Here is a 25,001-nt window from a genome sequence, read left to right on the forward strand (position 1 = left end):
GAACAGAGGGATACTTACCTTCCTGAATGTTCCACAGGCATTCTGCACACCCAAGGGCACATTTCCTCCAAGACTCCAGCCCATCTCTGGCCATCAAAGGAAAGGAAGGCCATCTCTTCATGGCTAATGGTGAGCCTGCCATGGCCACTCCACCTGGAAAGTGTAGAGAAATCACATGCACATTTGAGTAACATACCCAGAATCTCAGGTTAAAGATATCCATGTCAATATTTCTCCCGGGGTCAGCCTTGCATCTGTCTATCATGTACCTCTATCCCTTAGGGCGACTGCTGGATTGTGTGATAACATGAGCGCAGGCGTGTATGTAGGTGTGTGTACACCTGGCCCTGCACAGAAGACTCAGTACCTGAGCAGGCACATCTTAGGCACAGATCCCTAGCATCACACCCTGCTTCTGGAAAAAAGAGACGAGGCCTTGAGAGGAAGCCTGCAAGCTCTACTCAGGGAGATGCTATAATAGTCAACAGACTCCTTCTTTCACAGCATCTCCTTCTGAAAGAAAAAAAAAAATCACACGACGATTCTATTTCTACACTCTTTCTGACCACGGCTGTGATGTCAATTTGGACATTGTATCACCACAAGCTGTCGCAAGTAAAACACACCTGAGAGAAACCAGCGACTGACAGAATAACAAGAGTTACCCACATGGGTGGCACCAGTTGCAGCACTGGCACCCTGGCTACAGGGCAAGAAGACCCACCTTAATCTTAAGTGACCAAAGGGTTCCCGTACACGAGCCTTTCCACTAACTGAGACTCACTGTCCTCACGGCCACCAGGTGTTCAGACAGGAACTGCCCCTCTTCAGCCACCATGACCCAGCATAAACCCACATGAACTCGGCCACATTCCCCTCCAGGGGCTGGGCATTTCCTCATCCAGGGAGATTCAAGGCCGCAACACTTGGCTGCCTCGACCGAAAGAGCTTCCTCATGCCTACGAGGAATGGTCCCAGAAAGCAGCCTCCGTCGCCACACCCAACGTGGAGCAGTGAGACACCGTGCCAAGAAAATAGGGCCAGCCTAGAGAAATACTTTGACCTTGAAACCTCAGGGTAAAGGGTGAAAGACAACGTGAGCCTGAGCAAGCGAAACCAGAGTGGGCGTGCCAGCTGGTATGGGCCATTGCACCCCTCAAGGTACTAAAAGGCAAACCACTGAGTTTTAATCCTCTAAAATGGATTGTCAAGTGAACATCATTCACCCACCAAAAAGGACCATATAAAAGGGCCCTAAATCTTTTCCGGTGACACCAATTGGCAGCCCCATCAGGGCCTAGGTAAGTCTGTGGGAAGTTGATGACCACCACTGGAGGAAAACAGTGTGGCGCTATGTAACCCCATGGACTCACACTCAGACCATTCCTTTCTGGGACCTTCCCTCCCTGTCCAGCCTTCAACAATCATAGCATCTTCAACTCAGCTTGGAGCACAGCACAGTCGATGGTTGGACCCCACATATGTGAACAGGGTGTGTTACAAATAGGAGCTTCCATGGCCGAACATCTGCAATTTGCCCCCAACACCTTGGGCAATTCAAAACTTCTCACCAAGTCAAAAGCTAAGAACAGGTATCGCTACCTGCTGGGTAGTGGGATCTAATCAGAAGCCATACAAGTTTTGTTCTTTGGTGCCCAAGCCAGAGCTGCAGGAGCTACCACTGTAGCAAAAAACATGGCCAACACAGATCCATATTGTGGGTCACTGGGCCAAGGCGAACGCCAAACTCTCCAACTCCTAACACTAAAACGCTCGATGGTCACCACGTCAACAAATATTGACCATTCAAACCAGAACTTTCAATCATGGACAACCAACAAGGTGAAGCCACTGACCCTCAGAAGGAGGCGCTCAAAAGCTGACACCCTGGGTGGTGCTTGCATGAGTGTGACCAAAGGGAAGCTGTCCCTCTCTCCTATCCTTCCTGGGGCGCTACACGTGCTGGACCTCAGATCCGATGAGAACGGCGGTTGGAGTTCTCACTCATTTTGTTCAGCTTTTCCAAGGAATGCTTATTGGAGGGAGTCATCATTGATCTGAGCACGTTCTGGAACTCTAGAAAGTTTACAAGGTAGGCTGGGTGGCTTACTGGGTGAAGCAATGACCTCAGTGTCTTCCAGAGACCTGGAGTATCCAGGTCCCACCCCCGAGCAAAAGGAAAATTCAGTCCAGTCTTGGAGGGAACCCCACACGCCATTTAGGACACCCAAACAAGCTGCCTCTATCAGCTCCAAAGTCCAAAAGCTAATGTCTGAATTCAGAGCAGAGGAACACTTACTTTCCTGCGTGATCTTCAGACACAGTTCAAACTCAGCACCACCTCCTCTGGGTCTCCGTGAACCTCAGGTCAACCAGGCAGACAAAGGTCTTTTCTGGGCCGGCGAAGAACCCTGCAATGCAGCTGCACCTGAGAAGTGGGCAGAAATCATAGGTGCGTTTGAGTAATGTACCCAGGTCCTCAGGTAATTAATCCATGTCATCCTCTCCCCGTTAGTAGGCCCTGCACCTGACTGTCACGTACTTCTGTCCCTAAGGTATGACTGCAGGCATGTGATTCCTTCCTTGCCTGTAGGTCAGTCCGCAAATACGTATCCATGGGTTGGTGGGTAGAGGCCTCCGCAATGGAAAAAACAAACCCTGTGCACTGATTCCTGGCCACACTCCCCAAGAGCCATTGAAAGAACACCCGTTTGATAAAAGAATAAAAAAATAAAATAAATCATAAAACTTTGATCTCATGGGGCTGACAAAACAGGCTAAAATCTCCATCTCTGGAGCCATTTCTGAACTAATAAAGCACAGCCATTTTCCATACACACACTTACTGACCACAGAGGTGAAGGCAGCTTAGACATTTGGTCTCCGCTCCCTGTCACAAGTAAACCGTACTTGACAGGAACATACCAACCACCTCAAAATCCAAATACACTGACACGAAGTCTCGCCCCGTTAGCATATGAGCTACAGGGCAATAGTACCCTCTCCTAGTATTAAATGGCCAAGCAACTGCAGGCCAGGCACCTGCTTGTGCTAAGCCAAGAGCTCTCAGTAAGTAAAAGGAACCCGGAGGGGTATCTGTGAGTGTCACCCACCAGGATCAGAACAAAAACCCAACCGAAACTATGCTGAAATGTCCTGCAGAGGCACTGCATACACTGACCCCGTGGGGTGCAAATGTGACCCCTCCATCAGCATGGGACATGGCTAATGAACACTCACAGCTCCAATACTTCATCCACAAAGACAGAAGGAAGAATTAAAATAAGACGCATCTTCTGAACAAAGGCAAGGAATACTTTCCAATGTAGAAATATGTCCACAGAAGTATATGTGGGATCAAAGCGCCCAGTCTGCTATACCCACAGGCCTCCACTGTAAAATGTCAACTACTCTAAACAAAATAGGAGACATCTATGCCAAGAAAATACCAACCTTCCAGGTAGAACTTGGCCCTCAAATCTGGTGATGTTGAACTTGGTTGCAACAAAAAAGACAGTATGTCCCATGGAAATTCATGGAACCCCACTATGACCTATCCTCTCCGTGACCTTCCATTCATGTCTAGACCATCAGCAATGAGAGCATCATTCCAGAACTAGTTCCACAGCACAGTTCATGGTTCGCCAAGGTGCATGTGGACTGGGCAAGTAGCTGAATTACACTGCCAATCCCATGGTACCTCCATCATCCTCGCTGAGTGAAAAGAGAAAAACAGAATCCCAGCCTGGCCGGGCGTGGCTCAGCGGTTGAGCATCGACCTAGGATCCAGGGGACTGTGGTTCAATTCCCAGTCAGGGCACAGGACCGAGTTGTGGGCTCGATCCCCAGTCAGAAGCATATAGGAGGCAGCTGATCAATGACTCTTATCATTGATGTTTCTACTCTCTCCCTCTCCCTTCCTCTCTCTGAAATCAATGAAGATATATATTTAAAAACAAAACAAAACAAAAAACCCCCCAAAAAACAGGATCCCAAATTGCAAGACCTGGGGCTCTAATCAAAATCCATGAGAGCTTCTCCTCTCAGGCTCCAAACACAGACTGCCAAGGGCTACATCCAAAGCAAGAATCAGGCCAGAAAAACTCCATTCAATGATGTCAATGGGCCTGTGCCACAGCCACATGATACCACTGTTAGGACTAGAGTATGTCCTAACTGACAAGCCAGAAAGACTGACAATTCACCCAAACACCGTTGGTCATTAACACTCAACCAATTCAGAGAGGGTAATCGACAGTAAGTCAAGAGGCTCTGTGGTGCTGATGCCCTGGGTGGTGCTTGCATGAGTGTGACCAAGGGGAAGCTGTCCCTCACTCCTACAGGCCCTGGGGCATTAGACGTGCTGGACCTCAGATCCGATGAGAACGACGGCGGTTGGAGTTCTCACTCATTTTGTTCAGCTTTTCCAAGGAATGCTTATTGGAGGAAGTCATCATTGATCCGAGCACGTTCTGGGATTCAGGACATTTTGGTGAGGCAGGGAGAAGGCTCATCTAGTGAGCCAATGACCTCAAAGTTATCTGGATCCAAACCACTGGGCAGAACAACAGTCAATCCACTCACAGAGCAAAACCCAGCATAACACTGGGGACAGGTGGACAGGCTGCCTCTAGGGGCAGAACTTAGGGCACGAGAATGCTCACCTTCCTGAGCGATCTACAGGCATGGTGCACACCCAGGGACACACATCTTCCTGGAATCCCACACACCTCCGGTCATCAAAGGAAAAGAGGTCATCTCTTCATAGCTGATGGCGAACCTTGCACAACCACTGCAGCTGGGAAGTGTGGAGAAATCACATGCACATTTGAGAAACTCACCTAAATTCTCAGGTAACAAGATCCATGCCAACCTTTCCTCTACGTCAGCCTTGCATCTATCTGTCGGTTCCTCTATCCCTCAGGAGCGACTGCAGGCAAGTTAAATATGCAGGTATGTGTGCTACGTGGCCCTGCGCAAAGCACTCAGCACCTGAACAAGCACGCCTTGTCCCAGATCCCTAGATTCACGCCCTGCTTCCCAACAATGGAAGTCAGGGCCCTAGAATGGATAGGAAAATCTGACCTCAATAGGCTTCTTAAAAAAAATAAATAAAAATTCTAAAACAGTTTACGGACTCCTTCTTTCATAACCACTCCTTCTGAACAAATCACGTGAATTCTATGCACAGTCTTTCCTGACTGTGGATGTGATGTCAACCTGAACAGTGTGCACCGCAAGCTGTGATACATAAACTGCAATTGATGGAAACCAGCAACCTCCAGAAACACAAAACCACCTGCATATAGGTGGCAGCAATGACACCTGGCAGAGGTAGCCTATGTTAAGCTTAAGAGGCCAAATAAGTTCAGGTCTGGCAATTCATCCAGTTAACTAAGCCTAATTGCTGCTGGGACAACAGGTAACTGGACAGGAATGGCTCCTCTCCTCTTCGCCCACCATGACCCAGGGTAAAAGCCTACTGTAACAAGGGCACATTCCCCTCCTGGGACCTGGCATTTCTTCATCCAAAAAGATACAAGGCCCTAACCTCTGTGGAAATGTTCCAAAACTTGGCTACTCTGACCAAAGGAGCATCCTCATGTCTGCACTTAAGACCTCAGAAAACTAGCCTCAATCGCTACACCCATGCATGGTGCAGTGGGCCCCCATGGCAAAGACATAAGAGGTTTGGATTTTGCATGAGTCTGCAAATTGAAATTCTACACGTGACCCCAATCTGTGCAAGTTATACCACAAAGAACCTCACAAAGCTCAAATCCTCCTTTTACAAAGAACACATCTTCTACAGAAAAAAAATGAGAATCCTTTCCAAGGTAGTCGTTAGTCTCTGGGAGGGCACCTGACATCCCAGCACTCATAGGCCCAGGCTTCCAAAAAAAATCTAACTCGTCAGATGAGGGTGTAAGATGCCTCTTCCAGGAAAACCAGACTACCCTGGAGAAGTACTTTGACCTTAATATCCATAGGATTTAAAAAGACAAAAAGTCAAAGAGAATGTTCCCCTAAGCAATCTGAACGAGGGCTGGCTGGGTGGCCCATGTGCTGCTCCACTGACCCCCTCCCTACAGGCCCCCAAAACAGAAGCACTGAGCGCTGCTCCATGGAAATGTAGGCGCCAAGTGAACCACATGCACCTGATGCAGCGCCATATACAAGGGCCCTGAATTTATCCCTGGTACTTAGCAATCGGCAGCAGCTTCAGGGTCAAGAGAAGTCCACGGGAAGCCGATGACCACCATCAGAACAGAGACAGTACGTCCGTGAAAGGCCATGGCATCCCACTCACGCCTGCCCTCCTCTTACAACCCTGCGCAGCCAATCAGCCACCACAGTATCTCCACCTCAGACTTGGAAAAAGTCACAGCCCGTGGTCGGCCACCACGCATGCTGACTGAGCAAGAGCCTTACAAATGAGATACTACAATTGCAGTGCCTCGGCCTAATATCTGCAACACACCTCAGAGACCTTGGGGAACTCAATTCCTCACCAAGACAGAAGGCAGGAACAGCGATCACTAGCTGCTGGGTGATGGGCTCTAATCAGAAGCCATAAAATTTTTGTTCCTTGGTGCCCAAGCCAGAGATGCAGGGGCTACCACTGCAGCAAAAACGTGACCAACAGAGATCCATGCCATGAGCTCACTGGGCCAAGGCCTAGGTGCACCCTCCGACTCCTAGGGCTGAAATGCTCAATGGCCACCATGCCGACAAAGACACGACATACAAAGCAGGATCTTTGATTCATAGACACCCAACAAAAGAAGTGAAGACACTGACCCTCAGAGAGACATGCTGAATGACTGATGCCCTGGGTGTTGGTTGCATGAGTGTGAACAAGGGGAAGCTGTCCCTTACTTCTACTGTCCCTGGGCCACTGAAGCTGCTGGACCTCAGATCCGATGAGAACGACGGTTGAAGTTCTCACTCATTTTGTTCAGCTTTTCCAAGGAATGCTTATTGGAGGGAGTCATCATTGATCCAAGCACGTTCTCAAAAATTTAGCAAGAGCAGTTTTATGGCTTTTGGGTGAGTCAAAGACCTGAGAGACCCCCAGGGGCCTGCAGGATCCTGATTCCACCACAGAGCAATAAACAGTCTACTCATAAGGGAAACCTCATGTGTCATTCAGGACACCCAAACAAGCCACCTTTAACAGCTCCAAAAATCCAAAAATTTCTGAACTTGGAGCAGAGCAAGGCTTACCTTCCTGAGTGGTCTCCAGGCACAGTGTGCACTTGGCCACTTCTCCTCTGGATCTCCCATGGACCTCAGGTCATGCAGGCAGAGAAAGGTCTTCTTTTCTGGGCCAATGAAGACCTTTGCAATGCAGCTCCACCTAAGAAGTGGGCAGAAATCATAGGTGCATTTGAGAAAGGTACCCAAGGTCCTCCGGTAATTAATCCATGTCACAGTCTCCCCTTAGTAGGCCTTGCTTCTGTCACATTTTTCTCTCCCTGAGGTATGAGTGGCAGTGCTTGAAACCATGCGTGTAGGTCAGGCTAGTAACATGCTGCAAGTGTTGGTGGGCAGAGGCCTCCTCAGCTGAAACACAAAGACCTATGCACACCTTCCTCGATGCGCACTCTGCCTCCCATCAAAACAAAGACCTGTTTGTTAAAAAAAAAAAAAAAAAAGAAAACCAGAAACTTCTACTTCATGGGGCTACTACAATAGGCCTGGAATCCCTTTATCACACCCCTCCTTCTGAGCAGAAAGCACACTCATTCTATGTGCGTGCCCTTAATAGCCATGATGGTGAACACAACTTGGACACTGTCTCAGCAAACTGTCACAAGTGAAATGCATGCAAAGGAAACACAGCGACAACCAAAACAAGCTGCCCACGCAATGACTGGCACCCACAGCACACTGGCTACAGGTAGCCTGTCTTAGGGAGACAAGCACAGGACAGGCACATTTTGTCTAAACTAAGTCAAATGCCTTCAATGGGACAAACGAAAAAGTGGAGGGGTATCTGTGCTCCTCAGCCATCATCCCCATAAACAGAGCCTCACTGAACTAGGTCCTATTCTCATGCAGAAACCACACATTTCCCTGGTTGGTAGAATTCAGGGCTCTGGCCTGTGAGAAAACCTTCAAGCATTCAAGGTGTCTTTTAAAAGTAGCATCCTCAGGACTGCACAGCAAATCTCAAATGAAGCCATGAATGCTGTGCCCACCTGGGGAGCAGCGACCCTCAGGCAATACAGCCAGGTAGACTTCAACACTGCATATGGGGACGCCATGGGATTCCAAGTAGGAACAGTCTCCAGGGAAAGGACCACCACCAAGGACCTCATAGAGCTCCCATCCATCATCCAAAGACAGAAGAAAGAATTAAGATACAGTACATGGTATTTCCTCTGACAAGAGCGCAGGAACACTTTCCAAGGTAGAAATCTGTCCCCCGCTGTGTGCCTAGGATATTAGAGCTCACTGTCTCTGCCATGCCCACAGGCTGGCCTCCACTGCTCAATCTCAACCCCTCTGGAATAAAGGAGACACCTGTGCCATGAAAGCAACACCCTCCTACCACGTACTTTGCCCTGAGAAGCTCCCTGAGCGGGGGGAAATGACAAAGGGAATGTTGGCCAAGCATTTCACATCAGAGGTGTCTCAGTGGCAATACTGGGCTGCTGGTCCAATTTAAAAGGAAATGGGGGAATATACAGTTGGGCCCACTACTCTGGAATGACGGCAGCAAGGGAAGAAAAGTCAGAAACCACAGTTCCATACTTAAGAATGCTGAAGCCTTCCTTCGTAGGGAACCACTGTACGTCCCATCAAGGGCCTGAGAGATCCCTGAAATCTGAGAATGACGTCAGCAGGAACACAATGGGACAGCACATCCCATGGAACCACACGATGACCTATTCTCTCTCCATGACCTTCTGTTCCTGTCTAGACCATCAGTCACAACAGTGTCTTGATTTCACTGCTAGGTCCACAGCACAGTCCACGACTGGTCACCTTGCATGCAGACTAGGTGAGTAATTGAATTAGGGAAGCCACCAGCTGCAGCACTATGGCCGAATCATTCCCTTGTCTCCACCCCCAATGCTATGGTGGCTCCACTATCCTCATACAGACAAAAGGCAAAAACAAAATCCCAACTTGCAAGAACCAGGGTTCTAATCTGAATCCATGCAACCTTCTGACCTTGGGCTCCACACACAAACCCCCAAGGGCTACATCAGAAGCAAGAAGCTGGCCAGGACATATCCATACCATTGTCTCAATGCACCTAAGCCACAGCCACACCATACAACTTTAAAACTAGAATATGTGCTAGCTGATAAGACAAAAGCCTGGCCACTCAGCAAACACTGACGACTCACCCAAACTCTACAGATCACAAACACCCAACTAGTCTCATAAAAACACAGATGTTAATAGGTTTTTTGATGCTGACGTCCTGGGTGGTGCTTGATTGAGTGCGACCTAGAGAAAGTTATCCCTCACTCCTATGTTTCCTGGGGCACTAAACATGCTGGACCTCAGATCCAATGAGAACGACGGTTGGAGTTCTCACTCATTTTGTTCAGCTTTTCCAAGGAATGCTTTTTTGAGGGAGGCGTCATCATCGATCCAAGTACATGCTGAGGTGCAGGACATTTTGGTGGTGGGGGGGAGCTCATCTAGTGAGCCAAGCACCTCAAAGTTCACCAGTGGCTTGGATTACCCAGATCAAAACCACCAGGCAAGAGGAAGAGTCAATCCACTCATAGAGCAAAGCCCCGCATAACACGGGGAACACGTGGAGAGCCTGCCTCCAGCAGATCCATGACGTCCTCAAGCAAACGGTAGAACTTGGGGCAGAGGAATGCTTACCTTCTCGAGTGATCCACAGGCTTGATCCACACACAGGGACACAAGTCTTCCAGGACTTCTGCACCCCTCCCATCATCAAAGGAAAGGAAGGTCCTGTCTTCGTTGCTAATGGCGAGGCTTGCATGACCACTCCACCTGGGAAGTGTAGACAAATCACATGCATATTTCATAAACATACTCACATTCTCAGGTAACAATATCCACGCCAATCCTTACCCAGGGGTAACTAATGCAATGAAAATACTGACAGTATGTCAGGAAGCTCTCTGATGCTGACACCCTGAGTGTGACCAAGGGGAAGCTGTCCCTCACTCTACCTTCCACTGGGGGATGACACGTGCTGGACCTCAGTTTCCGATGAGAACGACGGTTGGAGTTCTCACTCATTTTGTTCAGCTTTTCCAAGGAATGCTTTTTTTGGGGGTAGTCATCATTGATCCAAGCACGTTCTAGAGGCAGGACATGTTAGCAAGGCTGGCTGGGTGGCTCACCTAGTGAGTCAATGACCTCAGCGCCCGCTAGCACCCTAGACATACACAACCAAGTCACCGAGCAAGAGGAACTCAGTCCACTCTTGGGAGGAAAACCCCGTGTGCCATTCAGGACACCTAAACAAGCCACCTCTAGCAGCTTTTAGGAATCTGAAAGCTAATGTCTGAACTTGGAGCAGAGCAACACTTACCCTCCTGAGTGATCCCTAGGCACAGCGTGCACTCAGGGCCACACTTCCTCTGGGACTCCCGTGCACCTCTCATCATCCAGGCAGAGAAAGATCTTCTTTTCTAGGCCAATGAAGAATTTTGCAATGCACCTCCATCTGAGAAGTGGGCAGAAATCATAGTTGCTCTGAGTAATGTACCCAAGTCCTAAGGTAATTAATCCATGTCATCCTCTCCCCTGTAGTACACCTTGTATCCCATTGTCACCTACTTCTGTCCCTGACATGTGACTGTAGGCGTGTTGTACCATGCATGTAGGTTAGTCTGCAAATACGGATGCATGTGTCATGGGCAGAGGCCTTCTCAACTCAAAAAGCATTCCCAGTGCTCAGATCCCTGGACACATGCCCTGCCTCCCATTGAAGGAAGACCTCCACCTTTATGAAATGGAAAAAAAAAAAAAAAAAGAGAGAGAGAGAATTTCTATTTCATGGGGCTGCTAAAATAAGCCAAGACATCCTCTCTCACGGGCCTTCCTTCTGAACAACAGTAATTTAACATCTATGTCCTTAATAACTATGGACGTGACGTCAACTTGGACATTTTTGTCCCAGCAAACTGTCACAACTGAGCTGCACTAGAAGGAAACACAGCAAAAACTGAAACTAAGAAACGACTGACAGAAAGATGGCACCATCAGCACACTGGCTACACGTAGCTCGTCTTCATCTTATGGAGACAAGCGAGTTCAGGTCAGGCACATGGTCATGCAAACTAAGCCTAATGCCTTCAATGGGAGACAGGAAAGCGAGGTGTGTCTGTGGTCCTCACAACCATCTGTCATAAGGAAGCCCAATTTAATAGGCTGCATTCTCCTCCAGAGACCAGACATTTTCCCGGACAGTGAAATCCAGAGCTCTGACTTGCAAGAAATGTTCAAGGACTCAGGGTCCCTTCTTGGTAGTAGCATGCTCAGGCCTGTACAGCAAGAGTCCTCAAAAGTAGCCTGAAATGCTATGCCCACCTGGTGAACAACGACCCTCAGGAAATATAGCCATAAAGATTGTGACAATGCATACGGCGACTCCATGGGATTCAAAGCAGGAACGCTCTTTCGGGAAAGGACCACCACCAATGATAGAGCTCCAGTGCCTCAACCACAAAGACAGGAGGGAGAATTAAAATATCATGCGTGCGAGATACATCTTCTGATTAGGGCGCGTACATTGGCTAAGGGAGAAATCTGTCCACAACTGTGGCCAGCGGACCTCTTAAAAGGTACAAGGGAAAAAACACTGAGTCTCACTACTCTGGAATGGGAACAGTAACTGAACAAGGCCGGAAACCACAGTGTCACAGTCAAGAACAATGACAACCCCTGGGAGACACCCACTAGGTGCTCCATCAAGTCCCTGATAGGAGCCAGAATCCCCAAGAAGGTGATCTAGTCACTGTGCACTAGAAGTACGTACTATGAAACCGCACTATGACCTGTCCTCACATGACCTTCCAGTCCTTTCCAGGCTATCAGCCACCACAACATCGTAATTTCAGAGCTAGGCCCACGGTATAGTCCATGGCTGGCCACCTTGCATGGGAACTGATGGGTAGTCCAATTAGAGGGGCTGCCAAGACCTAAGCGTTCCTGTGAGTCTGCCCCCCAAACCCATGGTTGGCTCAAATTTCCTCACCAAGCCAAAAGTTAACAGGTTTCAATAACTGCCCTCCCTGGGGCTCTAATCAAAAAACATGGAAGCTTCTGCTCTTCAATGCCACACACAAAACCCAAACAGCACCATGCCATGGTCTAAATGGGCCTGTGCGACGGCCGAACTATACTTGTTTAAAGAGTACATATGAGCTACACAACAGGACAAAAAGCCTGGCCATTCACCCAAACACCACCGATCACAAACAGCCAAATGAGGCAATGCAAATACGGAGAGTAAGTCAGGAGGCTCTGTGACGCTGAGACCCTGGGTGGCACTTGCATGAGTGTGACCAAGGGGAGGCTGTCCCTCTCTTTACCATCCCTGGGGCACTAAGCGTGCTGGACCTCAGATCCGATGAGAACGACGGCGGTTGAAGTTCTCACTCATTTTGTTCAGCTTTTCCAAGGAATGCTTATTGGAGGGAGTCATCATTGATCCGAGCACGTTCTAGGGTGCAGGAATTTAGGCGAGGCAGTCTAGGGGGCTCACCTAGTGAGCCAATGACCTCAGTGGCCTCAGTGGCATCCCTGCCACGAAGCAAGAGGGAGAGTCAATCCACTCTTGAGGTGAAACCCCCAGGCCACTGAGTACACATGGACAGGCAGCCTCAAGAAAATGTCAGAACATGGAAAGAGGGAGGCTTACCATCCTGAACGATCCGCAGGCATGGGACACACACCTTCCAGGTTGCCCACACCTCCAGTCATCAAAGGATAAAACAGTGATCTCCTCATGGCTCACTCTGGCTCTTGAACGACCACTCCACCTGGGACATGGAGAGAAATCACATGCACACTTGAGAAACATACCCAGGTTCTCAGGTAACAATATCCATGCCAACGCTATCCCAGGGGTAACTAATACAAGGGAAGTACGGACAGTAACTCAGGAGGTTCTCTGATGCTGATGTCCTAGGCGGTCACTGCATGACTGTGAGCAATGGGAAGCTGTCCCTCACTCTTACTGTCCCTGGGAAACTAAACGTGCTGGACCTCAGATCCGATGAGAACGACGGCGGTTGGAGTTCTCACTCATTTTGTTCAGCTTTTCCAAGGAATGCTTATTGGAGGGAGTCATCATTGATCCGAGCACGTTTAGCGATGCTGTATAATTGACCAGGGCAGGCTGGCAGCCCACTGGTAAGCCAGTAATCTGAGACCTCCAACGCAGTGGAGAACCAAGACCCAAGCCACTGAGCAAGAGGACCAGTCAGTCCACTCTTGGAAGGAAACCAGTAGCCCACTGGGGATTCATGCACAGGCCACACCCAACAAGTCTATTAAATCTAAACTCATGGCCAAGAACTGGCACAGAGGGATGCTTACCTTCCGGAGTGATCCGCAGGCATGGTGCACACCCAGGGACACACTTCTTCCAAGACTCCCGTACACCTCTGGTCATCCAAAGGAAAGGTAGGTAATCTCTTCATGGCTGATGGTGAGCCCTGCATGGCCACTCCACCTGGGAAGTATATAGAAATCACACACACATTGAGAAATGTATCTAGGTTCTCAGGAAACAGTACCTATGTCAACCTTTCCCCCAGGTAAGCCTTGCACCTGTCTGTCCTGTACACCTATCCCTTAGGAGAGACTGCAGGCGGGCGTGATACCATGAGGGTAGGCGGGGGGCAGCTGTGCGTGCATGTGGTCCTGGGCAGAGGACTCAGCACCTGAACAAGCACTCCTCAGGCCCAGAGCCCTAGAACAATCACACCCTGCTCCCCAACAACAGAAGATGGAGCCTTCAAAAGAGAAAATGCAACTCTGACCTCAAGGGCCTTCTTAAAAAATCAAGAGATTCCTTCCTTTACAGGGGCTCCTTCTGAACAAATCGCACCGATTGCATGCATACCTTCTACCTGAACGTAGATGTGATGTCAACTTGGACACTGTCTTTCCTCTCAAGTGGTCACAGGTAAACCACACTTGATAGAAAGCAGTGCTGACTGGAAGGAAACCACCACCATACACCAATGGCACCTGGCAGGAGTAGCCTGTCTTAATCTTAAGTGGTGGAATGAGTTCCGGCCAGGAGAATCTTCAAGCTCACTAAGCCTAACTGTCCTCATCAGAAAGCGGTAACCAGACAGAAATGGTTCCTCTTCAGCACCATGACCCAGGGTGACACCCAAGTGAAAGTAGGGCACATTCCCCTGCAAGGACTAGCCATTTCCTCATCCAGGAAGATTCAAGGCCCTGACCTCGGTGGAAACATAACAGTCGGTTGCACTGATCAAAGGAGCATCCTCATGCCTACAAAGCATTGGCCTGGAGAAGTAGCCTCCCATCACCACACCCAACACTGGAGCAGTGTCCTGAGTCAGGGCGCATAGCCATGAAATATTTGGATTCTGCATGAGTCGACTACCTGGGATTCAAAAGTGACCCCACCCTCAGCTAATAATTTCACAGAGGACCTCACAAAGCTCAACCGTTCCACTCTTGGAAACAAGTAAAAGAACTGAAGTAAAACATATTCTCCACATTAGAAAAAAAGGACCTTTCCAAGGGACTGGTCAGCATGTGGCAATGCACCTGGAATCTCAGCATCCACAGTCCCTGCCATGACTACAAGCTTCTGCGAAAAATCTGAACCATCTGAGAAAAGTGTAAGACACCCGTCTCAAAACCAGACTGTGGAGAAGGAGTTTGACCTTAAAATCTCAGGGCTTTAACAGAGCCCTGAGCAAAACAATGCTCACCTAAGCAACCTGATGCCGTGTGGGCAGGGGAGCCGGCTGCCGTGGGCCACTGAACCTGCTAAAGGCCCTTAAATAGAACCACTGAGTGACACTACTCTGAAATGGACATGACAAGAGAACAACCTTCATCCACCACAGCGCCATATACAAGGACCTTAAATCTTTCTTGGGAGACAGCAATTGGCAGCCCCATCAGGGCCAAGAGAAAGTCCTGAGAAGCAATGACCACTGTTGGACCCACACTCAGACCTGTCCTTTTGGTGTCTGGCCCATCCTGCCCAGGCCATCAAACACCAGAGCAGATACACCTCAGTGCTTAGCATGTAGCAAAGTTCCTCACTGCTGCCACTTTTACGGGTTGTGCAGATACATAACAAATAGTACCTTCCAATAGCAGGACCAAAGCCTAATGATCTGCAATTGGCCCCTGACATTTTGGGGAACTCACAGTTTTTCACCAAGTCAAAAGGCAAGAACAGGTATTGCTACATGCTGGGTAATGAGCTCTAATAAGAAGTCATACAACTTTTGTTCTTTGGTGACCAAGCCAGAGCTGCAGGGGCTAACACTGCAGGAGGAACCTGGCCAACACAGGCCCACACCATCAGCTCATTGGACGTAGAACAACGCCACATCTGCAATTCCTAGGACTGAATTACTAGATGGCCATCACGCCAGAAATGACTGGGCCTTCAAACCAAAACCTTTGATTCATGGACATTCAATAACAGAGGTGAAGCCACTGATCCTCAGACAGAAGGCACTGAAATGCTGATGCTACAGGTAATGCTTGCATGAGTGTGACCAGGAGGAAGCTGTCCCTTACTCCTTCTGTCCCTGGGGCACTAAACGTGCTGGACCTCAGTTTCCGATGAGAATGACGGTTGGAGTTCTCACTCATTTTGTTCAGCTTTTCCAAGGAATGCTTATTGGAGGGAGTCATCATTGATCCAAGCACGTTCTGGAAGCAGGACATGTTAGCAAGGCAGGCTCGGTGGCTCACCTAGTGAGTCAACGACCTCAGCGCCCTCTAGCAGCCTGGACATACACCACAAGCCACTGAGCAAGAGGAACTCAGTCCACTTTTGGAGGAAAACCCTGTGTGCCATTCAGGGCACCCAAACAAGCCACCTCTAGCAGCTTTAAGGAATCTGAATGCTAATGTCTAACCTCGGAGCAGAGCAACACTTACCTTTCTCAGTAATTCTCCAGGCACAGTGTGCACTCAGGGCCACACTTTTCTGGGACTTGCATGAACCTCCAGTCATCCAGGGATAGAAAGGTCTTTTCTTGCCACTAAAGAATCTTGCAATGCACCTCCACCTGAGAAGTGGACATAAATCATAAGTGTGTTTAGTAATGTACCCAGGTCCTCAGGTAATTAATCCCTGTGATCTTCTCCTCTTTAGTAGGCCTTGCATCTGATCATCACCTTCTGCTGTCCCTGAGGTATGACTGAAGGAGGGTATGGTATCAGGTGAGTAGGTGGGTCTGCAAATATGTATGCATGTGTTCATGAGCAGAGGCCTCCTTAATTGAAAAAACTAGACATGTGCAGAGATAACTGGCCACACGACCAGCAGCCCCAAAAGAAAAAACTCGTTCTTTAAAAGAGAAAAAGAAAAAAAAATTTGACCTCATGGGGCTGCTAAGATAGGCTAAGGACTCCCTCTCTCAAAGTTGTTCCTTCAGAACACAAACAGCACAAACTCTTACTGACCATGGATGTGATGTCAGCTCAGACATTAGATCCACACAACAGCATGTAATAGAAACACGGTGACCACCCAAACAAAGAAAGCACCAGCACAAAGCCTGACACCATTAGCACACCACCTACAGGACAAAGGACCCTGTCCTCAACTAAAGTGGCCAAGTGACTTCAGGCCAGGCACCTGTTCGTCCTAACAGGACAGAATGAAACCAGAAGAGGGTTCGTGGTCTTCACCCACCAAAACTGAAACAAAACCCCAACTAAAACCAGGTCACATTCTTACCCAGAGACACTGCAAAGCTTGACCCTGTGGGATTCATGTGACCCTCTCTCCACCAGCAGGAAAACACTTCTGAACAACATGGGAGATACTGGTGCCAAGATATAGCACTGGGATGCTCTCTGCCAAGGGGAAAAGGGACAAAGGGAATGTCGGCAGGCCACTCAAATCAGGGATGGCCGGGTGGCTGTTGTGGGCCAGTGGACCTGTTAAGAATTACTAAGACTAAAATCACTGAGCCCCAATACTCTGGAATAGAAATGGCAAGTGACCAAAGGTCAGAAACCACTCTGCTGTAAACAAGACCACTGAATGTCACCTGGCAGGGCGTCTGAGGAAAAGTCCTCGAGACCCCGAGAGATCGAGAAATCCAATGACAATGTCTTTGGTTGCAACAAACACAGCAATACATCACATGCAAACACATGAACCACACTAAGACCTGGCCTCCACATGACCTTCTCTTCCTGTCCAGGGCATCCGCCACCACACAGCCATCTTGATTACAAGCTAAGCCCACAGAACAGTCCATGGTTGGCCACCTTGAATGTAAAATGGGAGACTACCTAAAACAGAGAAGAGGCCAAATGCAGCACCAGGGCCTAATCATCCCTCAGTTCCGTTCCCAATCCCACGGTGGGCTCGAACATCCTCAACAAGCCAAAAGGCAAGAACAGGTTTGCAAACTGCAGTGCAAGGGGGTCTAATCAGAAACCACGGGAGCAACTGCTGCTCAGGTCCACACGCAGACCCACAAGGCTTACATCTGAAGCAAGAACATGTCCAGGACATATCCATGCCATGGTCTCAGAGGACCTGTGTCACAGCCACACTAAACAGGTATTAATACCTGCTTACGGACATACCTGCTTGTCCTTACCTGCTTATGGACAAGAGGACTAGCCACTCACCCAAACACCACTGATCATAAACACCCACCTAATGACATTATAATACTGACAGTAACTCTGGAGGCCCTCTGATGCTGATGTCCTGGGTGGTACTTGCAAGAGAGACCAAAAGGAAGCTGTCCCTCACCTCTACCTTCTCTGGGGCACTGAACATGCTGCACCTCAGACCCGGTGAGAGTGACAGTATGAGTTCTCACTCATTTTGTTCAGCTTCCAAAAAATGTTGTTTTTTTTTTTGGAGGAAGTCATCATTCACCCAAACAGGTTATGGGATGTAGGACATTTTGGAGAATCAGCCTGGCTGGCTCACCTAGTGAGCCAATGACCCCAATGTCTTCCAGTGGCCTGGAGAAACCCGGTTCAGGCCACTGAGCAAGAGGAACAGTTGATCACTTTTGCAGAAAAACCCCAAGTACTACTAGGGTCACCTGGACAGGCTGCCTCTCACAGGTCTAAAAATCCTATAGCATTTGAAATAATTTATGGCAGAGGAATGTTTACCTTTCTGAGTGATCCAGGGACATGGAGCATACAAAGGGACAAACTTCTTTAAGAATCCTGCACACCTCTGGTCATCAAAAAAGGAAGGTCATCTTTTCATGGCTGATTGAGCCTCCACAGTCACTCCATCTGGAAAATGTAGAAAAATCACATGCACATTTGAGAAATGTACCCAGGTTCTCAAGTAAAAAGACCCTTACCAATCTTTCCCTGGGTAAGCCTCGCATATGTCTATCATGTAACTCTACTCCTTAGTGACTGCAGGCATGTGAGATACGATGGGGGTAGGCAGGTAATGTCATCAAAATACTGACAGTACGTCAGGAGGCTCTCTGATGCTGATGCCTGGGTGGTGCTTGCATGTGTGTGACCAAGGGGAAGCTGTCCCTCACTCCTACCTAACCTGGGGCACAAAACGTGCTGGACCTCAGATCCGATGAGAATGGCAGTTGGAGTTCTCACTCATTTTGTTCAGCTTTTCCAAGGAATGCTTATTGGAGGGAGGTGTCATCATCGATCCAAGCACGTTCTAGGATGCAAGAATTTTGTGGAAGCAGGAGGAAGGCTCATCTAGTGAGCCAATGACCTCAAAGTTCTCCAAAAGCTTGGATTATCTGGATCCAAACCACTGGGCACAACAGTCAATCCACTCATAGAGCAAAGCCCAGCATAACACTGGGGACAGGTGGACAAGCTGCCTCTAGCAGGTCTATGAAATCCTCAACCAAATGGGAGAATTTAAGGCAGAGGAAAGCTTACCTTCCTGAGCGATCCACAGGCATGGTACACAAACAGGGAAACATCTCTTCCAGGGCTCCCCCACACCTCTGGTGACCAAAGGAAAGGTAGGTCATCTCTTCATTGCTGATGGTGAGCTTTTCATGGACACTCCACCTGAGAAATGTAGAGAAATCACATGCACACTTGAGAAACATATCCAGGTAACTATATTCACGGCATCCTTTCCCCCAGGTAAGCCTTGCAACTGTCTGTCATGTACCTCTAGCTCTTAGGAGGGACTGCAGGCATGTGTGATACCATGAGGGCACGCAGGGGTGCAGTTGTACTGACACCCGGGGCGGTGCTTGCATGAGCGTGACCAAGGGGAAGCTGTCCCTCAATCTACTGTCCCTGAGACACTAAATGTGCTGGACCTCAGTTTCCGATGAGAACGACGGTTGGAGTTCTCACTCATTTTGTTCAGCTTTTCCAAGGAATGCTTATTGGAGGGAGTCATCATTGATCCGAGCACATTCTGGGATATAGGATATTTTGCTGAGGCAGCCTAGACAGCTGAGCTAGTGAGTCAATGACCTCAGTGTCCTCCAGTGGCCTGAAGCATACAGATCCCTGACCTGACGCAAGAGGGAGTCAATCCACTCTTAAAGCTAAACCCCACAGGCCATCATGGACGCATGGACAGGCTGCCTCGAGCACATCTATAAATTCCTCATGCAAATGGTAGAACTTGGGGCAGAGGGATGCTCACCTTCCTGAGCCATCCACAGGCATGGTGCACACTCAGGGACACACGTCTTCCTGGGCTCCCCCGCAGCTCCCATCACCAAAGGAAAGGAAAGTCATCTTTTGTGCCTAATGGCAGAACTCTGCACAGCCACTCTATCTGGAAAGTGTAGAGGAAAAATACCGATTCTAGAGAACAGGACAAGATCCATTGGTAACCATCCCACCAGGGGTTAGTAAGCCTTGCACCTATCATGTCCCTCTCTCTCTTTGAAGTGCCACCATGAGGGTAGGCGGGCATGCAGCTGTGTGGGCATGTGGTCCTGGGCAGACTCAGCACCTGAACAAGCACATCTTGGGCCCAGATCCACAGCATGATCATGCCCTGACTCCCAACAACAGAAGATGGGGCCCGCAAAAACAGTCTGCAGATTCCTTCTGAACAATCAGACTGATTATATTTACTCCCTCATCCTGACAGTGGATGAGATGTCCACTTGGACACTGTCTTTCTGCTCAAGTTCTCACATGTAACCACACTTGATAGAAACCAGTGCTGATCGGAACAACAAAACCGCCCCCAGACACCTGGCAGAAGTAGCCTGGCTCAATCTTAAGTGGCTGAATGAGTTCCGACCAGGAGAATCTTCAAGCCCACTAAGCCTAACTGTCCTCACAGGTCAGCAGGTAACCAGACAGAAATGGCTCCTCTTCAGCACCATGACCAGGATAAAACCCGACTGAAACTAGTCCACATTCCTTCCAGAGACTGGACATTTAGTCATCCAGGGAGATTCAAGGCCCTGAGCTCAGTGGAAACATTCCAACACTCGGCTGCCCTGACCAAAGGAGCATCCTCATGGCTGCACATTCCTGGAAATGTAGCCTCCACCACTACATCCAATATGGAGCACTGAGTGTCAGGGAGCACAGCTATGACAGAGTTGATTCTGCTGAGTCATTACCTGGATTCAACATGTGGCCGCAGACTTGGCTAATAATTCCACAGAGGCCCTCACAAAGCTCAGACGCTCCATTGTCAAATACAAGCACAAGAACTGCAACTGAACACATTAAAAGACACGGACCTTTCCAAGGGGCTGGTCAGTATGTAGTATGTGGCAGTGCACCTGAAATCCCAGCACGCATAGTCTCTGCTGTGCCCACATGCTTCCGCAAAAACCTAAACCATCTGAAGGTGTAAGACACCTCTGCCAGGAAAATCAGATGACCCTGGAGAAGGACTTTGACCTTAAAACTGCAGGACTTTAACAGAGCAAAGGGTCAAACACAATCATCACCTAAGCAATCTGATGCAGTGTGGCAGGACAGCTGGCTGGCACTGACCACTAAACCTCCTCAAGGCCCTTAAATAGAACTACTGAGTGACACTACCCTGAGATGGAGATGACAACATGCCCTGGGAGAGAGCAAATGGCAGCCCTATGAGGGCCAAGAGAAAGTCCTGAGAATCCGATGGCCACTCTTGGAGTAAACAGAGACAGCTGGTGACACTCCCTTCCTGCCAGGCCAACAGTCACCACAACAGATTCACCTCAGTGCTGGGAACATATAAATTCCATCTCTGAGCCGTGTTTATGGGCTGCACAAGTATGTGACAAATAGGAGTTCCCAACAGCAGGACCATAGGTAACGATCTGCAATTTGCCCCCAACACCTTGGGAATCACAATTCCTCACCACGTCAAAAGGCAAGAACAAGGACCGCTACCGGCTAGGTAATGGGCTCCAATCAGAAGCCATGCAAGTTTTGGTCTTTGGTGCTCAAGGAAGAGCTGCAGGGGCTACCACTGCAGTGGGAGCCTGGGAGACAGAGATCCATGCATGAACTCATTGGTCCTAGGCAACGCCACATCTCCAATTCTTAGGATTGAATTGCTAGATGGCCACCAAGCCCACAAAGACTGGGCATTGAAACCCAAACTTTTGATTCATGACATCCAATAATAGAGGCAAAGCAACTGACCTTTAGATGGAAGGCACTGAAATGCTGATGCCACAGGTTATGCTTGCATGAGTGTGACCAGGGGGAAGCTGTCCCTTACTTCTACTGTCCCTAGGGCACTAAATGTGCTGGACCTCAGTTTCCGATGAGAACGACGGTAGGAGGTTCTCACTCATTTTGTTCAGATTTCCAAGGAATGCATTTGAGGGAGTCATCATTGATCCAAGCACATTTTGGGATAGAAAATTCAGCAAGGCTGGCTGAGTGTGGTTCATGGGGTCAGTCAAAGACTATGGAGTCCTCTAGTGGCCTAGAGAATCACTATTCCAGCCACTTAGCAAGAGGGACTCTCATTCACTCTTGGAGGGGAACCCTGTGAGCCACTCAGGACAACCAAAGCACCCCTCGCACACCTAAAAAATCCCAAAACAACTGAGTGAACTTGGAGCACAGGAACACTTACCTTCCTGGGTGATCCCCAGGCATGGTGCGTACTCAGGCCCCACATCTTCTGAGACTCATGTGGACCTCAGGTCAGAAAGTAAGGTCTTTTCTTGGCTGATGAAGAATCTTGAAATGCAACTCCACCTGAGAAGTGGACAGAAATCATAGTTGCATTTGAGTAATGCACCCAGGTCCTCAGGTCTTAATCTATGTCCACCATTCCCTGGGATGATCCTTGTACGTGATTAACACGTACTTCTGTCCCTGAGGTGTAACTGACAGCAGGTGTGACACCAAGTGTGTAGGTAGATGAGCAACATGAATGCATTATTGGTGGCAGAGGCCTTCCCTATCAAATTCCAAGCCCTTTGCTCAGATCCCTGGCCACATGCCCTGGCTCCATCAAAGGAAGACGTGCTGTCTCAAAAACACAGAAAAAAAATTAAAATTTCAACCTCATGGGGCTGCATAGCCACTTCAGAACAAAAAAACCCACTCAGATTCAACATATATACTATTAATGACCATGGATATGAAGTGAACACAGACATTTGGTCCCCCAAAACTGTCAAAAGGGAATTGCACCTGATGGTAACACAGTGACCACTGAAACAAGAAGCCACTGAGACAGAGCCTGGGACCATTAGCACATCCCCTAGAAGGCAGAAGAGCCCTCTCTTCATATTAACTGGCCAAACGACTGCAGACCAGGCACCTGTCTGTGCTAACCCAAGTGCCCTCAGCAGAACAAAAGGAAACCTGAGCCATATTTCCGATATTCACGAACCACAATCAACAAAAATCCAACTGAAACCAGGTAGACACCTGGTCCAGAGACATCGCATACGATGGCTGCATAAAATTCTGTGTGGGACCCCTCCCTCAGCACAGAACCACCACCAGTGGCCTCAGGGAGTTCAAAGGCTTCATCGACAAAAACAGGAGGAATTAAAATACATTGTGTGAACAAGGACACGTGGACATTCTCCAAGGTAGAAATATGTCCGCGTCAGTGCACATGGGCTATAACGCACACGGTCCTGACATGCCCATGCCCACAGGCTTCCACTGGTACATCTCGAACCCTCTGAACATAACAGAAGACACTGGTACCAACAGTACAGTATCTTCCTGAGGGAGTGCACTGTCCTGGCAAGCTCTATGTCAAGGGGCAAAGGAAGTAAAGGACCAGCGGCCACCCATTCAAATCAGGGTGACTGGTAGCACGAGTCAACAGACCCCTTGCCAGTCACTAGGGAAAAACCACCAATCCACTACTCTGGAATGGAAACGGGCTGGGAACGAAGGTCAGAAACCAGTGTCATACTCAAGAAGGCTCAAGCTGTCCCTGATGCACACCTCCTGCACACCCCGTCACAGCCCCCAGAGATTCTGGAAATATGCTGCTGATGACTTTGGTTGCAACAAAGCAAAACGAGGCAGTACATCCCAGGCAAGCCCCGAGAAGCACAGGAAAACACTTCCTGTCCACGACTCTGTTCCTGTCCAGGCCATCAGTCACCACAGTGACTTGATTTCAGACCTCGGTCCACAGCACATCCATGGCTGACCACTCTGTATGTGGACTCAGCAATCAGCTGAATGACAGGAGCTGCCAACTGCAGGACCAGAGCCTAATCATCCATCTGTTCCCACCCCCAATCCCACGGCGAGTTCCAATGATCTGACCGGCAAAAGTCAAGAACAGGTTCGCAATGTGCCAGGACTGTGGTCTAATCACATACCCTGAAATGTGCTGCTTTGTGACACAGAGCCCCCAAGTGCTACACCTGAAGCAAGAACCTGGGCCAGACACAGTCATGCCACGATCTCAATGGCTCTCCACATGGCGACACTAAGACACTGTTAGGTGTAGAATAATAATAGCTGACAAGATGAAAAGCCAGGAAATTTGCCAAAACACCATCAATCGTCAACACACAACAAATGCCATGAAAATATAGAGGGTAAGACAAGAGGCTCTCTCATGCTGACACCCTGAGTGTGAGCAAGGGGAGGCTGTCCCTCTCTCTACATTCCTGGGGAACTAAACCTGCTGGACCTCACATCCGATGAAAACGACAGTTGCAGTTCTCACTCATTTTGTTCAGCTTTCACAAGGAATGCTTATTGGAGGGAGTTGTCATTGATCTGAGCATGGTCCGGCATGGGAGATATTTTGGTGAGACGGGGGAGGCTCATCTAGCGAGCCAATTAGTTCAGACTTCTCCAGAACTTTGGATTAACCGTGTCCAAGCCACTGGGCAAGAGGAACAGTCAATCCACTCATGGAGGAAAGCCCAGCATAACACTGGGGACACATGGACTGGATGCCTGTATTAGGCCTATGAAATCCTCATGCAAATGGCAGAACTTGGGGCAGAGGAATGCTTACCTTCCTGAGCGATCCACAGGCATGGTGCACACCCAGGGAAAGATGTCTTCCTAGCCTCCCACACACCTCCCGTCATCAAACGAAAGTTAAGTCATTTCTTCATGGCTGATGGCAAGCCTTGCACGGCCACTCCACCTGGGAAGTGTAGGGAAATCACATGCACATTTGAGAAACTTACCCTGGTTCCCAGGTAACAAGACCTATGTCAATATTTCCCCCAGATAAGCCTTGCACCTGTCTACCATGAGCCTCTATAATTTAGGAGTGACTGAAGGCACGTGTGATGCCTCGAAGGCAGGTAGGTAATGCCATGAAAATACTGATAGTAATACAGGAGTCTCTCTGATACTGAGACCCTGTGTGGTGCTTGCATGAGTGAGACCAAGGGGAAGCTGTC

The 25,001-nt window shown here is 48.9% G+C and overlaps 1 protein-coding gene, 12 non-coding genes and 1 pseudogene across 16 annotated transcripts; all 14 read right to left on the reverse strand.

The window, feature by feature from the left end:
* Nucleotides 1-74: 74 nt before the first annotated feature.
* LOC148090677 (uncharacterized) lies at nucleotides 75-24,733 on the reverse strand. Of its 4 annotated transcripts, XM_087829174.1 has the most exons (12): nucleotides 24,605-24,733; nucleotides 22,229-22,353; nucleotides 19,826-19,960; nucleotides 19,096-19,230; nucleotides 18,337-18,465; nucleotides 16,123-16,253; nucleotides 13,552-13,687; nucleotides 12,872-12,992; nucleotides 10,538-10,672; nucleotides 9,856-9,990; nucleotides 7,228-7,360; nucleotides 4,668-4,798 (listed from the first exon to the last, which is right to left on the reverse strand). In XM_087829174.1, exons 5-9 carry the CDS (start codon nucleotides 18,357-18,359, stop codon nucleotides 10,610-10,612), a joined length of 474 nt encoding a protein of 157 aa, XP_087685300.1. In that variant the 5' UTR covers nucleotides 18,360-18,465; nucleotides 19,096-19,230; nucleotides 19,826-19,960; nucleotides 22,229-22,353; nucleotides 24,605-24,733; the 3' UTR covers nucleotides 4,668-4,798; nucleotides 7,228-7,360; nucleotides 9,856-9,990; nucleotides 10,538-10,609. The 4 variants fall into 4 exon arrangements, with proteins under 4 accessions (XP_087685302.1, XP_087685303.1, XP_087685300.1 ...); XM_087829175.1 differs by lacking the exons at nucleotides 4,668-4,798; nucleotides 7,228-7,360; nucleotides 9,856-9,990; nucleotides 10,538-10,672 and having other exon boundaries at nucleotides 12,569-12,992; XM_087829176.1 differs by lacking the exons at nucleotides 4,668-4,798; nucleotides 7,228-7,360; nucleotides 9,856-9,990; ... (3 more) ...; nucleotides 16,123-16,253; nucleotides 18,337-18,465 and adding exons at nucleotides 75-153; nucleotides 2,300-2,428.
* Nucleotides 1,965-2,059, reverse strand: LOC148090678 (small nucleolar RNA SNORD116). Its single transcript, XR_015716416.1, has one exon. It is a non-coding gene; the product is annotated as a small nucleolar RNA SNORD116 (small nucleolar RNA).
* Nucleotides 4,366-4,463, reverse strand: LOC148090679 (small nucleolar RNA SNORD116). The gene has a single exon (XR_015716406.1). It is a non-coding gene; the product is annotated as a small nucleolar RNA SNORD116 (small nucleolar RNA).
* On the reverse strand, nucleotides 6,910-7,004 carry LOC148090680 (small nucleolar RNA SNORD116). The gene has a single exon (XR_015716403.1). It is a non-coding gene; the product is annotated as a small nucleolar RNA SNORD116 (small nucleolar RNA).
* Nucleotides 9,517-9,614, reverse strand: LOC148090681 (small nucleolar RNA SNORD116). Its single transcript, XR_015716405.1, has one exon. It is a non-coding gene; the product is annotated as a small nucleolar RNA SNORD116 (small nucleolar RNA).
* LOC148090682 (small nucleolar RNA SNORD116) lies at nucleotides 10,198-10,295 on the reverse strand. The gene has a single exon (XR_015716409.1). It is a non-coding gene; the product is annotated as a small nucleolar RNA SNORD116 (small nucleolar RNA).
* On the reverse strand, nucleotides 12,567-12,664 carry LOC148090683 (small nucleolar RNA SNORD116). Its single transcript, XR_015716410.1, has one exon. It is a non-coding gene; the product is annotated as a small nucleolar RNA SNORD116 (small nucleolar RNA).
* Nucleotides 13,215-13,312, reverse strand: LOC148090684 (small nucleolar RNA SNORD116). The gene has a single exon (XR_015716407.1). It is a non-coding gene; the product is annotated as a small nucleolar RNA SNORD116 (small nucleolar RNA).
* LOC148090685 (small nucleolar RNA SNORD116) lies at nucleotides 15,787-15,882 on the reverse strand. Its single transcript, XR_015716398.1, has one exon. It is a non-coding gene; the product is annotated as a small nucleolar RNA SNORD116 (small nucleolar RNA).
* On the reverse strand, nucleotides 17,993-18,093 carry LOC148090686 (small nucleolar RNA SNORD116; annotated as a pseudogene).
* Nucleotides 18,759-18,856, reverse strand: LOC148090687 (small nucleolar RNA SNORD116). Its single transcript, XR_015716413.1, has one exon. It is a non-coding gene; the product is annotated as a small nucleolar RNA SNORD116 (small nucleolar RNA).
* On the reverse strand, nucleotides 19,487-19,582 carry LOC148090688 (small nucleolar RNA SNORD116). The gene has a single exon (XR_015716401.1). It is a non-coding gene; the product is annotated as a small nucleolar RNA SNORD116 (small nucleolar RNA).
* On the reverse strand, nucleotides 21,896-21,989 carry LOC148090689 (small nucleolar RNA SNORD116). The gene has a single exon (XR_015716395.1). It is a non-coding gene; the product is annotated as a small nucleolar RNA SNORD116 (small nucleolar RNA).
* LOC148090690 (small nucleolar RNA SNORD116) lies at nucleotides 24,268-24,362 on the reverse strand. The gene has a single exon (XR_015716422.1). It is a non-coding gene; the product is annotated as a small nucleolar RNA SNORD116 (small nucleolar RNA).
* Nucleotides 24,734-25,001: the final 268 nt, after the last annotated feature.

The sequence above is a fragment of the Miniopterus natalensis genome, chromosome 22, assembly GCF_054644295.1.
Source record: "Miniopterus natalensis isolate mMinNat1 chromosome 22, mMinNat1.hap1, whole genome shotgun sequence".
In the NCBI taxonomy this organism is placed as follows: Eukaryota; Metazoa; Chordata; class Mammalia; order Chiroptera; family Miniopteridae; genus Miniopterus; species Miniopterus natalensis.

Excerpts from the sequence above, each read along its gene's own strand:
- LOC148090677 (XM_087829174.1), bottom strand. The coding sequence starts at position 18,359 with ATGTCCCTGGATCACTCAGAAAG. Across the intron at positions 13,688-16,122 it reads CTGGAGAATTACTGAGAAAG|GTGGAGTGGCCATGCAGGGC; the intron begins GTAAGTGTTGCT and ends TATACTTCCCAG. Across the intron at positions 12,993-13,551 it reads CCTGCGGATCACTCCGGAAG|GTGGAGTGGTCGTTCAAGAG; the intron begins GTAAGCATCCCT and ends TCCATGTCCCAG.